This window comes from Mustela erminea, chromosome 1 (genome assembly GCF_009829155.1).
Source record: "Mustela erminea isolate mMusErm1 chromosome 1, mMusErm1.Pri, whole genome shotgun sequence".
Lineage (NCBI taxonomy): Eukaryota > Metazoa > Chordata > Mammalia > Carnivora > Mustelidae > Mustela > Mustela erminea.
Window position 1 is genome coordinate 8,833,808 of NC_045614.1, and position 18,166 is coordinate 8,851,973.

Genomic DNA, 18,166 nt, shown 5'->3' on the forward strand with positions numbered 1-18,166 from the left:
ACCAAACCCTAACTGGACCCGCGCACCCTCTGGTGAATGGAACGTACAGAATTTCCCAGAATTGAAGGGGCCATCATCTGCCCAGAGCTTTCGCAAATGGCCCCGACTGGGCCAGTATACCTTTTTCTCACTACTGCCTCTTCTCTGCACTTTTGTGGAAACGCAATGCCCTTGTCTGCACATCCCAAGCCCTTGCAAAGCCGAGAAATCTCTTAATTATGGTCTTTCAGAAATAGCATCATACTCATGTGAGAAATGAATTCTTACACAGGTCATGTGAAATGTTAACGAACTCTGGGTTCTCCTCCAAGCTCACAGTCTCTGAATTAGCAACCTAACTGGATAGAACTACCAACAGTCCAAGGTAAGAACTATCTTTCAGGGGTGATTGGGTGGTTCAGTTGGCTGGGCGTCTGCCTTAGGCTCAGGTCATGATCCCAGGGTCCTGGGATCAAGCCCCGCATTGGACTCCCTGCTCAGTGGGGAGCCTGGTTCTCCCTCTCCTTCCCACTCTCTTGCTATCTCTCTCTTTCTCTCCCTACCCAACCAAAAAAAAAAAAAAAAAAAAGAATCTTTTTAAAAAATAGTCTTTTAGAAGTCTTTGAAGCTTTGTTGTTCTACAAAAAATTCACCAGCTGTTGCTTCATGTTTAATACCTATACTATACTGTAACCTCCTAAATGCAGGTGGTTAGTTATTTCCATGTGTTTCTGCAATATTCACTATTCTGCACTCATGGCTGCTTTAAGCAGACTTCCAAGAGAGACTCTAGGTGTGTAGTCACAGCGGGCACCTTCTTCCTCTAAGTTGGATCAGGTGTCAATCCTAGTTACTTTCAGATCTAGAGTCCTGATTCAGAATCATCACACAATCTGGAATTGTCATGTTACTTCTGCTATATTTAGTTGCCTGTCGAGATGCCTAACAACGTAACCAGGAGCGTCTGGGTGGCTTCATCAGATAGTCTGCCTTCAGCTCAGGTCATAATCTCAAGGTCCTGGAATCGAGCGCCATGTTGGGCTCCCTGCTTAGTGGGGAGTCTGCTTGTCCCTCTTCCTCTCCCCCTGCCCCCCCACTGCTCGGGGTCTCTCTCAAATAAATAAATAAATAAGATCTTTAAAAACAAAACAATGTACCCAATAAGGGGATGCTGCCTCAACACTCCGAGATGATCTCCAACACTCTGACCTTGAGAAGATACAGACTTTAGACGGGAAATGCCTGAACATTCTCCCTCAAAGTCAGCTCTCACTCCCTGACAAATAAAACCTTAAAAAATTAAAAAAAAAAATTTATTTATTTATACATGCATAAGCAGAAGGAGCAGCAGATCCCCTACTGAGCAAGGACAGGCCCCTGGGATCATGACTGGAGCCGAAGGCAGATGCTTAATCACCCAGATGTCCCTGGGAAACCTGATTCTTAATCAGCAATGCTTTCAAAGAAAAACCTTGATCAAAACAAGAAATGTAAAAACATCAGAATGGAGTCAGGAGCTCAGCAGTGGAAGTTCCCAGCCCTACCTCTCCTCCTCAACTGCACCCTCAACAGAGGAGACATACCTTGAAATACCATGTTAGTGACTATTTTGTGTCCCAGCAGGAGGAAGAAAGGGTCCCTCCTCTTACTGCCACAGCCCAGCCAATGACAGTCGCGACTCAGCCAATGAGAAGCCACCATATTATTCTGAATGTCCCAGTTTATTCCAACCAATATTTTGTTCCTAACAGCCCCTTCCAAGTCCCCTTTCTTTTATAGACAAGCATTCCTCTTCCTTTGTTTTCCAGAACTGCCTATGGCATTGTGTAGCCTTCCTTGTCCTGAACTGCAATTCTCTGCTATTGAACCCTTTTTTGCTGGTAAAATAATTGGCAATTTCTTTTTAAGGGTAACATGACATTACTCAACAGTCCTATTCGTACAGGAAAAAAAAGAAAAACTTATGTAAAAATTAAACCTACTTGCATGTTAAGAAATAGACTTCAGTTCATCCACGGATGAAACAGTCTTCAAAATGAAAAACACTAGCATTGTACTGAAGGGCAAAAACTACCCATTAAACTTAGAAACCACTGCTTAGTGAGAACCCACAGTATTTTCCCACCTCAATGTTTACTTGCAAAACTAAGTAGAAATCCACAAAATAGAGAATCACTTGAAGAACGAGCCACCGTAGCTTTTTCACAATATATGTAAATCAGACCATCAGGCTACATGTCTTAAGCTTATGCAGTAATGGGTCAACTTCTCTCAATAAGACTGGTGAATAAAGAAAAAGTCACAGAAGACAACCTATGTGTAATGTTAGTACATTTCTTTCATGTTGTGAATCTGGGGGAGCATTTATTGTACAGTAATTTGCATCAGGCTTACCCATATTACTTACACTGTTTCTTTACAATGCAGGTTTTCAAATGACTTTGAACATATCTTTTTAAATTAAAAAGCTTCCTTTATTTCTCATTTATAAGGTATTTATCCCTTGTATATTCTCGTGTGGTTTTTTTAGGAAGATGGGGCAAATTAATTTTCCTACAATGTTTACATTCAACAGAATTCTCCAATGAGTTCTTCCGTGGCCTCCCATGGAAATGCATGGATGGCTTTCCCTGATTCTTTATGTTTATATGGTTTTTTCCCCCGTGTGCACTCTTTCGTGTCCTCCAAAGACTGTGTGGTCAATGAAAGCTTGCACAACTTTCCCTACATTGAGAGTTTCTCTCTGGTATGAATTCCATGTACATGAACATCATAGGGAGTAGAGAGTTCACCATACTGTTTCTGTTTGTAAGGTTCCTCTCCAGTGTGGGTTCTTTTGTGTATTCAGAAAGAACTAGAACGAAGAACTTTCCACATTCCTTACATTGACATTGCTACTCTCCATTATGAGTTCTTTCATGGTTTCGTAAAGAGCTAGAGCGAGTGAAGGCTTTACTACAGTGTTTACACTGATAGGGCTTCTCCCCAGTGTGAGTACGTTCATGGGTTCGCAATGAGCTAGGACAATCGAAGGCCTTGCCACATTCCTTACACTTACAGGGTCCATCTCCCGTGTGCTTGATCATGTGCCTCTGCACGTTGGACAGGGTGATGAAGGCTTTCCCACACTGCTCACACTCATAGGGTTTCTCTCCACTGTGAGTTCTCTCATGCTTTTGCATAGAACTGAGATAAATGAAGGCTTTCCCGCATTGCTTACATTCATAGGGTTTCTCCCCGCTGTGAGTCCTTTCGTGCTTTTGCACAGAACTGAGGTAAGTGAAGGCTTTCCCACACTGCTTACATGCATAGGGCTTCTCCCCAGTATGACTTCTCTCGTGTTTTTGGAGGGAACAGGGAAAGCTGAAGGCTTTGCCACATTCCTTACATGCGTGAGGTTTTTTCCTACTGTGACTTCTTTCGTGGTTTTGAAGAGACATGGAGGAACCGAAGGCTTTGCCACATTCCTTACATTCGTGTGGCTTTTCTCCACTGTGTATCTTCTCGTGACACCGAAAGTTAGTGGGACAATCAAAGACTTTTCCACACTCTTTACACTTGTAAGGTCCATCTCCGCTGTGCTTTACCACGTGTGTTTGAAATACAGGGAGAGGAGTCAAGCTACTCTCACAATCCTTACATTCACAGGGCTCCTCTCCCGTGTGACTTCTTTCATGTTTTCGAAAATACTTCGGACAACTGAAGGACTTACCGCATATTTTACATTCATAGGATTTTTCCCCGCTGTGTCTCCTTTCATGATTTCGAAAGTAGATGGGACAACTGTAGGTCTTTCCACATATTTTACATTCATAGGGCTTCTCGCCCCGGTGTCTCTTTTCATGACTTCTAAAGGATCTGGGGCAGCTGAAGCCTTTGCCACACTGCTTACATTCATAGGGTTTCTCTCCAGTGTGAGTCTTTTCGTGTTTTCGAAAGTAATTTGGACAACTGAAGGCTTTCCCACACTTCTTGCATTCATAGGGCTTTTCTCCAGTGTGAGTTCTCTCGTGGATCCGAATGTAACTGGCGTAACTGAAGGCTTTCCCACACTGCTTACATTCATACGGTTTTTCTCCGGTGTGAGTCCTTTCATGAATTCGACAGTAGCTGAGACAACTGAGGGCTTTCCCACAGTGCTTACACCTATAGGGCTGCTCTCCAGTGTGAGTTCGCTCGTGCTTTTGAAAGTTGTGGCGATACCGGAAAGCTTCTCCACACTGCTTGCATTCGTAGGGTTTCTCTCCAGTGTGGATCCTTTCGTGCTTTCGGATGGACTGGCAGTGCTTAAAGGCCTTCCCGCAGTGCTTGCATTTGTACGGTTTCTCTCCAGTGTGCGTCCTCACGTGCACTCGAATGGACTGGCGATGCTTGAAGGCCTTCCCGCACTCCTTACATTTGTAAGGCTTCTCTTCATATTCCTGATACTCATAGAGCTTGTGGCCAGTGTGGGAGATCATGTGCCTGCTAAAGGATGAATGATGTCTGAAGACTTGTCCACAGAAACTGCATTTACGTAGCTTTATTCCAGCAGGAGTTTTCTTTATTTGCTTATGATTTGGATTCTGGCTGAAGGATTCTTCACACGGACTACCTTCTTTATTTTTACAGGGACTCTCTACCACAGGCTTGCTGTAAAAATGAGAAGCATGTTATTAATGGCTTCTTCATAATTTCATATTTATTAAGTCATTTCAACATTTTTACCATTTTCCCCCCAAAGGTGTATTTTTTTGTGCTTTCTGATTGTCTGAAAGTTGAGTACATGCGGACCATTCTGCAAGGAACTGATGACAGCTATGATCAAAAATGGTAACCATAAGTGGGGTTTCTGAATACTTTCTCCATGTTATTATTTTTCAAGCATTGAACATCTGTCATATTAGAGAAAAAACATTTGATGAAAATACCCTAAAAATGAAAACTTGAAAATGATCTGATTTATTTGCTTCTTTTTTTTAATATAATGACAAAGATTTTTCTCATGGGACAACTATTTTTTGTTCTTTTTCTTTCTTTCTCTCTCTCTTTTTTTTTTTTTTTTTTTTTTTTTTTACTTTAAGTAGGCTCCACACCCTACTTGGGGCTTGAAACTCACCACCCTGAGATTAAGAGTTACACGCTCTAGCAACTAAGCCAGCCAGGTGCCCCTAGAGACACTGTTCTTTTTTTTTTTTTTTTCTTTTATAAAGATTTTATTTATTTACCCATGAGATCCATGAGAGACAGATAGAGAGAAAGGCAGAGGGAGAAGCAGGCTCCCCAAGGACAGGGAGACCAATGTGGGATTCAAACCCAGGACCCTGGGATCACGACCTGAGCCACCCAGGCGCCCCCAGAGACAATGCTCTTATGTAAGTGGGACTCACCTTAGATTTGTCTGATGATGTTCGTACAGACTTTTACCGTTACGGTCTTCCCATTTTTCTCCTAAAATGCAGACCAGGAAAAAAATCACAAATTATAAAAGAATATTAAAGTTTTTAAGATTCTAGATCCATGATGAACAGTCACCATGGCTGATTTACCAACATATTCCCCTTTCCACAGTTCACCTCTTGAAACAGCCCTGATGAGCAACTCATACTGGTTCACTCGTAAGTAAGAACGTCGTCATGCTTACCTACTAAGGCCAGGTTCCTGAGGGTTTCTTGCATCACGTCTCTGTAGAGTTTCTTCTGGGATGGATTCAGAAGAGCCCACTCCTCCAGGCTGAAGTGCACAGTCACATCCTCAAAGGCCACTGAGTCCTGAAACATCCCACGTATGTGTACAGGAGGGTGGGGAGATGGACGGCACTGGAGATCTCTACTCAGTTCGTAAGAAACTCACATGGGACTTTGACTTCTCAACGTTTACTCTATGCCTGGGTCATTAGACCCATCCTCTCTGGCCACACTCAATTCCTCATGAATGTAAGAGCATCACGAACACAGGACTTTATTGCTACATTTTTACTGTGATCACTTCCAGTCTCCATGTGTCTCTACCCTCAGGGAACAGAACCCCTTGGAGAAATGCTATGCAGATAAAAGAACAGTTCCATCTTAAGACTATCAATTCTGTGGAATAGACTATCAATTCTTTTGGATAGTCTTTTGGAAAAACTTCCATCTCCTCCTTAAATACCCACCACAGCACACAGCACTCCATGAAGCACAGGGTCACAAGTGCGTGATGTTTTATCAACAGAAACGGGGAAAAATGGAAGCCTTTTCTTCTATTCCCATCCCAAACATGAGAAGCCAGGAGAATCCAAAATGTTACAAGATCCAGCTGGCCACAATATCCTAAAGTCCTCCAGGTCACTATAAACAGTCACATCCAGCTGCAGGAACAACATTTTCATAGAAGAGTATAATTATAATTTGATTGTATATATGTAACACAGAATCAGTTTCAGTTTCCGTGTTCTGTCTCACTTCATGGACCAGGAAGATATTCAGAACATACAACTGAGACATGAGGAAAAGGTGAGAACACAGACATCCCCCAAATCTATAAACTCATGAGCCCCAGAGTTGCTTCCCACCAATTTTTCGCACACAAAGGCACACATACTGAGATGATAAGATACTAGAAGAGAATTTCTGACAGAACCGTGTCACTGTAACCAGGACCTTGGTAACCTTGAGGAACATGTCAAGGCATGCAATTTGCAAGGGGTTTTACTGAATTCCATGATACTACTGAGAGTGAATTTGCACATAATGTGAAACAGACAGAGTTGAACAGTGCTTTCCTCCAAAAACCCTACCAAGTCCCCTTTTCTCTGATTCCTGGTCCAAGTGATCCCCAACCAGCCACTCTGGAGGCTCTCTTCCCTACTTCACTCATTTCTAGCTCCTCTGCTGGGAAGGCAGCAGGATAGACCAGCCCAAGCCCAGGAATCCCTCAGTGGATTCGTTCCCCTAAATGCCGGTCCCTGGAAGAGATCAGTCATCCAATGGTGTCCCTGCCTAGGGAGCAGAGAAAAGCTCCCACCCACAATCCTAATTCTAGAACTGACTTAGTGGAGCGACAGCAGATGAGGAACCCCTCTCCTGTTGTGGGTTCAGGGAGTGATGAGGTGCCTGGGTCAGTCCTAATAACTCTTTCCACAATGGAACTGTAGACCAGGTTCAAAGAAAGTCCTATTAGCCAGTGTGCAGATGAGAGTGAACATTAGCAGGCCTGAGATCGCTTACCCTTAGAAATCCTGGATGACAAAGTTCTTCCTTTGCTGGTATCTGGGAACTGGGATTTGGGGAGGAACCCCACCAACCCTACAGGAAAGTGTGCCTCACTGCGCCTAAAGCACTAATGCAAACATTACAGGACATGAAATTCCTATCTTCCTTTTGAGTGTCTATAATTTGTTACAGGTTTGGCAAACACAGCTCCCAACAAACACTCCAGACACTGAGTCTCTACAAAGCTGCCCTGCCAGACAATAATTTGCATGTGTACTCACACCCTGTTGAAGAACTGAGCCCATCCTTTGGGATTACACTGAGATGATATTTGAAAGCTTGTTCCTAATTTATCCATGCAAATTTCAGTACCGAAGCAGACTAAAGTGTGTTTAATGATCCTCATAGAAGAATGTTAGGGGCACCTGGGTGACTCAGTGGGTTGAAGCCTCTGCCTTCAGCTCGGGTCATGATCCCAGGGTTCTGGGATCGAGCCCCACATCAGGCTCTCTGCTCAGCGGGAGCCTGCTTCTCTCCCCCGCACCCACCGTCTGCCTCTCTGCCTACTTATGATTTCTGTCAAATATGTAAAAAAAAATCTTTAAAAAAGAAAAGAAAAATGTTAAAATTGTTGCTTAATGTCAAAGTAGAAGTAAGTGAACTGATGCCAATTGTTCTTTTTTTTTTTTAAGATTTTGTTTATTTATTTGAGAGAGAGACAGTGAGAGAGAGCATGAGCGAGGAGAAGGTCAGAGGGAGAAACAGACTCCCCATGGAGCTGGGAGCCCAATGTGGGACTCGATCCTGGGACTCCGGGATCATGACCTGAGCCGAAGGCAGTCATCCAACCAACTGAGCCACCCAGGCATCCCACTGATGCCAATTGTTCTTAACAAGAATTCAGTGTCATCCAGATGGCACCACTCCCAAATAGTATATATTTTAAGATTTATTTTTTTGACACAGAGAGAGACAGCGAGACAGAGGGAGAAATAGGCTTCCTACTGAGCAACGGAGCCTGATGCGGGGCTCAATCCCAGGACCTTGAGATCATGACATGAGCCAAAGGCAGACACTTAATCCACTGAGCCATCCAAGAATATCCCAAGTAGTATTTTTATAGAATTCCATAATCCCCCAAACGGATTCTTTACTATTCAACAAAAATACTCCTCCAAGCCCAACAGACAGAACAAATGTCAAGAAAAGGACAGTCTTCTGAAGAACAAGGTGGTGGTCTACCTAACACCCACCAAGGATTTTTAAGCTATACTATTCCAGACAACACAGCACTAACCAGCAGAGCGATAAGCAGACAGACAAGGGTAGGAAGTGCCTTCAACAGGCTGGTATTTAATATGAAGTCAGTCAAGGGACAGCAGTGCTTGAGGCACAGTGGCAAATATCACGAACACTTTACACACAGGAAGGCTCACACTGTTAATCACTTGGAAAAATGCACTGTATTCCACAATATTCCATGGAAAATAGCCAATTCATGCCAGATTTAAATGTGCGAGGTTCGCAGTGAGATTTTATTGACGCAGGAGTAGGGAGAATTTTCCCAGAAGAAAAAGCGTTAGTAAGTAAGTAAGAGTAAGTAAGAGTAATCAGAAACAGCCGGGGCGCCTGGGTGGCTCAGGCGTTAAGCATCTGTCTTCAGCTCAGGTCATGTTCCCGGGGTCCTGGGACTGAGTCCTGCATTGGGCTCCTTGCTCAACGGGAAGCCTGCTTCTCCCTCTCCCTCTCTTGCTGTCTCTCTCTCTCTCTCTGTCAAATAAATAAATAAAATCTTAAAAGAAGAAACTAGAAACAGACAAATTCTACTATATTAAAATGAAGATAATTAAGGAAACAAACAAGGAAGAGTATCAGCAGCGCCTACAATATAAAAGGTCAGCTGGCGGAGTGAAAATGAACCAATGCACATTCAAAAGGCAAAGAGGTCAAACATATTGAACAGAAGATAACATACTGTATATTAAAAATGTCCATCACCTCAATAATGAGGTAACAGGGAAATAAAATGTTCAGTAGAGGGGCTCCTGGTGGCTCAGTTGGTTAAAGGGCTGCCTTCACCTTAAGTCATGATCTCAGGGTCCTGGAAGCCCCATATTGGCTTGGTGGGGAGTCTGCTTCTCCCTCTGCTCCCTCTGCTCATGCTCTCTTACTCACACTCTCTCTCTCAAATAAATAAATAAAATCTTTTTTAAAAAAATCTCAGGATACCTGGGTGGCTCAGTGGATTAAGCCTCTGCCTTTGGCTCAGGTCATGATCTCAGAGTCCTGGGATTGAGTCTCGCATTGGGCTCTCTGCTCAGCAGGGAACCTGGTTCCCCCTCTCCCTCCGCCTGCCTCTCTGCCTACTTGTGATCTCTCTGTCAGATAAACAAATAAAATCTTAAAAAAAAAATCCCCAGGTGTTTCCTTAAAAAAAAAAAATCCAGTAGATTCCATTTCAGTGATTAGAACAAAAATTTGTGAACAAAAAGAAACTGATCAATTTTTTAAAAAATATTTTATTTATTTATTTGTCAGGGACAGAGGGAGAGAGAGCGAGCGAGCACAGGCAAACAGAGAGGCAGGCAGAGGCAGAGGAAGAAGTAGGCTCCCTGCCGAGCAAGGAGCCCAATGTGGGACTCGATCCCAGGATGCTGGGATCATGACCTGAGCCGAAGGCAGCCGCTTAACCAACTGAGCCACCCAGGTGTCCCAAAAACTGATCAATTTAATAATGTCAACTGTTGAAGACCATCATGAATTCTAAATTGTTACTTAAAACTTGATGATGCAAGAATGCAGGAGGATCTGCATTTAATCCGCTGCTATTTCCTGTAAGTCTGATCAGATCACTGTCTACAGCCCAAGAATTTTTCAACAATGTCCACAGAATTTTTCACGCATTTGCACTCAGAGGCTTATACAAGGATGGCATGCACTAATATCAAAGATCTGGAAGATTTATCAATAGAAAAAGAAAGCAAAGAGGATTGCCAAATACGCAGCAGGTTACCACCCACTGTGTGGCTGTTAGGGTCGACTGCACGGGCAGGTGGGCCCCCGCTGGAGATTTGGTTCAGATTCTCAAAAACTGACACATGCCTACAGGGTATGGAAAGTGTTTCTTCCGGGGCACCTGGGTGGCTCAGTGGTTAAAACCTCTGCCTTCGGCTCAGGTCATGATCCCAGGGTCCTGGGATCAAGCCCCACATCGGGCTCTCTGCTCAGCGGGGAGCCTACTTCCCCCCACCCCTCTCTGCCTACTTGTGATCTCTGTCAAATAAATAAATAAATCTTAAAAAAAAAAAAAAAAGAAAGTGAAAAAGAGTTTCTTCCTTCCATAATTTAAGCATAGGGAGGGCATCACAGGACTGGCCTCTTAAGCAGGTAGGAAATGCGGGGAGAGAGCAAGGAAAGCAGCCTGGCATGGCTGGGGTGGGCTAGGGTGAGAGGTGGGGGGCAGGGACACAGCAGTGGAATGAATCATTTGCCAAAACCAAAGGAAGGAGCACCCAGGCTGTTTGATCCCCTTGTACAGGTGAGGGGCACAAGGCAGGGGAAGGAGAGATGAGGGTTGAAAGATGTCAGCGGTCAAACATCAGAAGAGGAGTCACAGCCTTCTGGTCTCTGGCTGGACATGTTTAGAAGCTGGAGTCTAGTCCTCAAAAGACAAATGCCAAAAAACCTGAAATTGACAACTCTTTCATCACAGAACTGAGGTACCATGTTAAGCACTGTCTCCAAAATTAGAGACAAAAAGTAGACATTTAAAAATATGTCGGGAAGGGGCATCTGGGTGGCTCAGTGGGTTAAACTTCTGCCTTCGGCTCAGGTCATGATCTCAGTCAGGGTCCTGGGACTGAGCCCTGCATATGGCTCTGTGCTCAGCAGGGAGTCTGCTTCTCCCTCTCTGCCTACTTTTGATCTCTGTCTACTTTTGATCTTTGTCAAATAAATAAAATATTTTTTTAAATAAATAAATAAAAATAAAAATATGCCGGGAATATTCTAGGCTTCTTAACAAGGCATGTCTTCTGGGCGCCTTGGTGGCTCAGTCATTGAGCGTCTGCCTTTGGCTCAGGTCATGATCCCAAGGTTCTGGGATCCAGCCCCAAATGAGGATCCCTGATCAGCGGAGAAGTCTGCTTCTTCTCCCTCTAATGCTACCTCTGTTTGTGCTGTCAAATAAATGAATTTAAAAATCTTAACAAAACAAAATGAAACAAAAAGGTCTGACTTCAAAACAATCTATTTCACCAGAGCGTCACTGACTGGGATTCTCGCAGAGCCTCTCTGACCTGGGAGGAAGGAAATAGCCAACCTGAGGCTCCTCCAGCCTTTTCCACAAGGTAGGATACTTGTGAGGACGATAGGGTTTTTAATCCTCTGCCTAATACCCAACATGCAGTGACTGTTCAATGTCATTTCTCTAACTCTGTGTCACCAAACAGGGGTCACATGGGTTCAGTTCAAGTCCAACACTAACACCCAGAGTTTGCGTCCGACTCTGCAGGTGAAGGACTCAGTCCCACACACTGGTGGCCCCATTCCAGATGCCAGCCACAGACGGGGAGCCCAGGCTGCTGGTATCTGTGCCCAACTGCCTACACACTCAGGTTCCCTCCGAGTGCCATCACGTCTGGTAAGTTCCCGGATCAACGGTAAGAACTCCCCTGAAGTATGCTGATGTGCTCTAAAGGATACAGCACAGGAACAAAGGTAGCGATGCATAGATCAAAGTAAGGGGGTCATACTGGTGAGGGGGATGGGGGGACAGGGGTTGCTGGCTGTAGAGCAGTGCTCTCTGACACGACTACCTCCCAGCACCAGTATGTGTTCACCAACCTGGAGACCCTTTGATTCGGGTCTTTACGGATTTTGATGGAGATTTCATTAAATGGACACAATTTGTTAGATCACTGGCCACTGGTGATTAACAGCTCTAAAGCTCCTGTCCTCTCCATAGACTGGGAGCCGGGGCTCAAAGTCCCATGCCCCTAATCAAGGCTTCATGTTCCCGGTGTCCAGTCCCATCCAGAAGCTATCTAGGAGATGGCCAAGAGTTACCTCTTTATTTTAAAGATTTTCTTTATTTATTTCACAGACAGAGATCACAAGTGGGCAGAGAGAGAGGAGGAAGCAGGCTCCCTGCTGAGCAGAGAGCCCGATGTTACCCCTTTATTTAAAAAATAATTTTAGGGGCGCCTGGGTGGCTCAGTGGGTTGAGCCGCTGCTTCGGCTCAGGTCATGATCTCAGGGTCCTGGGATCGAGTCCCGCATCGGGCTCTCTGCTCAGCAGGGAGCCTGCTTCCTTCTCTCTCTCTCGCTGCCTGCCTCTCCATCTACTTGTGATTTCTCTCTGTCAAATAAATAAAAAAAATCTTAAAAAAAAATAATAATTTTAATTTTTTTAAAATATTTTATTTATTTATTTGACAGACAGAGGTCACAAGTAGGCAGAGAGGAAGGCAGAGAGAGAGGAGGAAGCAGGCTCCCCGCTGAGCAGAGAGCCCGATGCAGGGCTCGATCCCAGGACACTGGGATCATGACCCGAGCCGAAGGCAGAGGCTTTAATCCACTGAGCCACCCAGGCGCCCCAAAACATAATTTTAAAAAAAGGACACAATCACCCTTATCACTCGAGTAATTCCAAGGGCTTCAAGAGGTTTTTCTTAGGAACTAAGGACAAAGATGACATACCTTTCTCACTATACCACAGAAGGTCAAGTCCAGGTACACAGGCTCATAAGAGACTGAGAATGAATCACTGGAGTGGAGAATGCTTCCTCTCTGCCCACACCGCCTCTACATCAACTGGACTCGATTTTCTTTTTTCTTAAGATTTTATTTATTAATTACAGAGACAGAATGAGAGAGGGAACACAAAAAGCACTGGAGACCTAAGAAGGAGAAGCAAGCTCCCGGCTGAGCAGGGAGCCCGATTCGGGGGCTCAATCCCAGGATGCCAGGCTCATAACCTGAGCCGAAGGCAGACACTGAATGACTGAGCCACCCAGGCACCCCACCAACTGAACTCTTTCTTGTTTAATACCCTACCCTGAAAGAACTAGACGTTTTTTGGTAACATCAAGAAGAATGATGTTACCTGGCTGGTTCAGTGGGTTAAGCCTCTGCCTTTGGCTCAGGTCATGGTCTCAGGGTCCTGGGATCGAGCCCCGCATCGGACTCTGCTCCGCAGGGAGCCTGCTTCCCCCTCTCCCTCTGCCTGCCTCTCTGCCTACTTGTGATCTTTCTCTGTCAAATAAATAAATAATATTAAATAAATAAATAAATAATCTTACTAAAAAAAAAAATAAAGGAGGAATAAGACTGGGTGGCTCAGTGGGTTCAAGCCTCTGCCTTTGGCTCAGGTCATGATCTCAGCATCCCCGGATGGAGCCCCGAATAGGGCTCTCTGCTCAGTGGGGAGCCTGCTTCCTCCTCTCTCTGTCTGCCTCTCTGCTTACTTGTGATCTCTTTCTCTGTCCAATAAATAAATAAAATCTTAAAAAAAAAAAAAGAAGAAGAATGCAAGGATGTCCCCTCTCAACAATCCTAGACAACCTTGTACTAGAATTCTTAACTAATGCAATTGGACCCAAAAAGGAAAAAAACAAGAAACAAACAAACAAAATGACGGTATGCAGACTTGGAAGCAAGAAATAAAACTTTTTAAAAGTACATCAAAATAAAACTGGTTTTGTGGGGTGCCAGGGTAGCTCAGATGGTTAACCGCGTCTGCCTGTGGCTTGGTTGTGATCTCCAGGTCCTGGGATCAAGCCCAGCATCTGGCTCCCAACTCAGCAAGGAGTCTGCTTCTTCCTCTCCCTCTGTCTCTCCACCTGCTCAGGCTCTATCAAATGAATAAATAAAATCTTAAGAAAAAATCAATCAATCAATCGATCAGTTTTTGTGGCAAAAGACAAGCCAGTGTACAGAGAAAATCTCCAAGAGTCCCAAGTGACAAGAAAATCCCTTTTCTTTTCTTTTTTTTTTAAAGATCTTATTTGTCAGAGAGAGAAACAGAGAGAACCAAGTGCACAGGCAGGGGAAGCAGCAGGCAGAGAGAAGCAGGTTCCCTGTTGAGCAAGGAGCCCAAAGTGGGACTCGACCCCAGGACCCTGGGATCATGACCTGAGCTGAAGGCAAACACTCAACTGACTGAGCCACCCAGGCGTCCCAAGAAAAACCCTTTAAACTACAGCTGACCCTTGAACAACTCAGGAGTTAGAGGCACTGACCCTTAGGCAGTCAAATATCTGGGTTTAACTTCTGATTGCCCAAAAACGTAACTAACAACCTACTGTTGACCAGAAGCCTTACTAACAACATGAAATCAATTAACATGTAATTTTTATGTCACAGGTACTATATAATAGAATCTTCCACTGAAGTAAGCTGGAGTAAACATGAATAAAATCATTAAAAAAAAAACTTACTGAAAAAAAATCTGCCAAGAGGTAGGCCCCGACTGGGCCAGATCAAGCCCCGACCCAGGGTGGGGGTGAGGGTGGGGGGTTGGATAAGTGGCTGTGGGCCTGGCCCCAGGATGGCTGCGTTTCCCAGCCTGGTAGCCACAGGTCAGGCCTGAGGCTGGTGACAGCAGCCGGGAGGCACAGAACAGCAGCCACGCCCACCCGGAGCTGCACCACAGGCCCAGGCCTGCCGGGTGTGTTGGGAGAGAAGGTTCCCAGTTCGGCCTGGGAGGGGTCCAAGGACTAAAGCTGTCCAACGGCAACCCCAGAGGCCAACTTGCTTGTCTAGGACTCAGTGGATGGGGCACTGGGGTGGGCCTTTGGGTGCAGGGTTGACCCTGCCTCTGGGCAAGCTCCCCCACTTCAGTCCAGCCTCCTGAAGCCCGGCACCAAGCACTCCGCCTAACCACCCAGTCAGTACACAGGTGACCTGCAGCCCTGCCCAGTTCCAGGGTCCCCAGGGACTTCTGAGAGCCTGACAGCTCTCCACTGGTACTCAGAAGGCAACAAGCACTACCTCTGTGCCTATCACTTGGTGCAGTCCAGGGGAGACTGGTGTGGACAGCTGTAAATAAACGCCTGTGGCTTTTGCTATCACCTCTTTAAAAAATTTTTTAAATCCGCATACCCACAGAGTTCAAACCCAAGTTCCAGGGTCCACTGCAGCAAGACAGCAAGGAAAGGCTCAAGGACAAAATATTCATATACACAAAATGTCCATATATAGGGGCACCTGGGTAGCTCAGTGGGTTAAGCCTCTGCCTTCTGCTCAGGTCACGATCTCAGGGTCCTGGGATGGAGCCCCATATGGGGCTCTCTGCTCAGCAGGGAGTCTGCTTCCCCTTCCCCCCCGGCCTACTTGTGATCCCTCTCTCTCTGTCAAATAAATAAAATCTTTTTTTAAAAAATGTTCATATGTAAGGGGTGCCTGGGTGGCTCAGTGAGTTAAAGCCTCTGCCTTCAGCTCAGGTCATGATCTCAGGGTCCTGGGATGGAGTCCCGAATCTGGCTCTCTGCTCAGAGGGGAGCCTGCTTTCCTTCCTCTCTCTCTGCCTGCCTCTCTGCCTACTTGCGATCTCTTTGCCTGTCAAATAAATAAATAAAACCTTAAAAAAAAAAAAAAGAAAGAAAGAAAGAAAGAAAGACCCAAAAGAGAAAAAAAATAAGTTTGTTTTCATTAAGATGAAAAACCCCCGCTCAGAGAAAGACCATTAAGATGAAAACAAGCCACGGACTGGCGGAAAACTTTGTAACTCACTTACCTAATAAAGGGCTGGTATCTAAAACATCCAAAGAACTCTTAAAATTCAACAGAAGACAACAGCCTGATTAAAAATGGGACCTGGGGGTACCTGGGTGGCTCAGTGGGTTAAAGCCTCTGCCTTCAGCTCAGGTCACGATCCCAGGGTCCTGGGATCGAGCCCCACATCGGGCTCTCTGCTCAGCAGGGAGACTGCTTCCTCCTCCCTTTCTGCCTGCTTCTCTGCCTACTTGTGATCTCTGTCTGTCAAATAATAAATAAAATCTTTTTAAAAAAATTATAAAAAATGGGAACTGGATCTGACCATGCACTTCTGAGATGATACAGAAATGGCCGTGAGACATAGGAAAACAATGTGAAAATCCCCTGTCATTGGGAAATTGCACAGAAAAGAATTATGACCAGGCTCTTGGTGTAAACCTGGACAGTTGTTTTTTGGCTTGTCTGTTTGTTGTAATGCAAGCGCCTGAATTAAGCACTGACTGCTAAGGCATTCACTTCAAAGATGGCCATTTCAAACAAACACACTGCCAGTCCCCTCTTCACTAGATACAGAACAGGCAGCTCAGCAATGAAGGATCCTTTGTTGTAAACATCTTAATTGATTTCACTATTTAGGCCACTTGTTTCTTCTCTTCCTGCGCTTTAAATTCTCCTGTTTGAAATTCACCAACCAAAAGAAAGCATGTGAAACCCTAGGTGCCCATTCCTACCCCCAATGAAGGCAGACCCCGGTCTCTTGTGTGCCCCTGGCTCCCCACCCCCCAGCTAACTCCAACTCCCTGTGTGACCCCAGATGTGCTGTGTATTTAACAGGTTCCCTAAGTAACAAATGTTTTTCTCAAGTCCCCTGGTGGTTAGCGCTGCAAGGTGTCTTGCAGTCCAAAGAACCACAAAGCCAGTCCAACCACAACACTGGGGACTGAAAGGCTGGGACAGGTACAGAACAGCCGGCGTAGCTGGCCGGATTGCACACCTGCCCTCGAGACTCACTAAGAGAAATGCCCTTCACCTGCAATTTGCTTACTGAGCACCTAACTCGGGGAGCTTCCACCACCTGGGGGGGAGCACAGCTTGCTGGGAGTCTGTGACACTGCGAGTGCTCTTACACACCACACTGCCTCTGTTGTGCACAGCGCGGCTGGTAGCCAACCCGAAAGGTCACAGCTGCCACACTCATCAAACAATCTTCCTGGAGCAGCTTGAGTGAGGCCTTCTGTGCTAATGAGACAATCAGACCAGTAATCTAAAGGCCTTAATTGACTATTAGTATGCATTAGGGTCCTCCACACCTCAAGCCCAGGAGAGCTAAGACAGGGGAACTGAATCACAAGACTACTGTCACATCCCAAGGAAAGGCTCTAGGCTAAAGGCAAGAAGAAAATACTCCCAGGTATGAGCAGTTCGGGGGAACTCCACCTGTGACCACAGAGTCTAGGGGATCATGCCCGGACTACAGGGCCTAAACCCGGCAGGGGGGAAACAGTCCTGCAGGCAGAAACCAATGGCACCACGAGAGGAAAAATACAACAAGGGCCTACGGTCTCTGTGTCGCCACTTCATCACTGCTGTGGCTCTTCATCCCCTGACCGGATGGGATACAGGCCCCACTCGTGGCATAATGTTGCTAAAATATCAATGAACAATACAAATGTCATCAACATCTGGCAGGAGCACCTAAGAGCTCCCGGATAAATGCAAAAGCCCATGGACATTTCCTGGGTGTTACTCAAGGCCATGCAAACCAACAGGCCAACAGTCTGGCCTCTTAAGCCTCACCATGGCTTTTCTCAAAGCTCCTGTGCATATCACACCAGTGGAGGCTGACCTCAATCCAAGAGAAACCCCTTGGGACACCCTGGAGAGGAAAACTGCTAGCTGTGAGGGCTCACAGTGACGTCATCCCGAAGTGCTGACAACCACACACCAGATGAAGGTAACAGGAGAAAAATCAAGAAGTAGAAACTGAGATCAAAAACTACACTTACAAAAAAAAAAACAAACAAACACAACTATACTTTAACTAAAATTCAAACCTTTCTTGAAGATTTTGTGCAGCAGGAAGGAGACAGGGGAATTACTTGGCTAATGGCGGGTTTTTTATTATCTGGAACAGGCGCTGAATTCTTACCCACAGCTGCCAAAATACATTAACGGGCTGGTATCTCCAAAGCCCCGAAAATCCATTAAGTTTCTTCAAGATCCATCCGGGCTCTATGCTGCTTTCCACTGAGATACCACAGATCCTAAGCTCCCTCAGCTTCCGTCCCACCAAACAC

The 18,166-nt window shown here is 45.4% G+C and overlaps 1 protein-coding gene across 2 annotated transcripts in view; it reads right to left on the minus strand.

Moving 5' to 3' along the window:
- Positions 1–1,357: 1,357 nt before the first annotated feature.
- The window catches only part of LOC116572743 (zinc finger protein 709-like), an 88,277-nt gene continuing 71,468 nt past the window's right edge, over positions 1,358–18,166 (minus strand). For both annotated transcript variants that reach the window (XM_032312005.1, XM_032312014.1), the window contains 3 exons: positions 5,603–5,729; positions 5,349–5,409; positions 1,358–4,611 (listed from right to left, as the gene is read on the minus strand). In XM_032312005.1, coding sequence (XP_032167896.1) covers positions 2,874–4,611; positions 5,349–5,409; positions 5,603–5,729 — 1,926 coding nt within the window. In that variant the 3' untranslated portion in view covers positions 1,358–2,873. The remainder of the gene's footprint in view (positions 4,612–5,348; positions 5,410–5,602; positions 5,730–18,166) is intronic.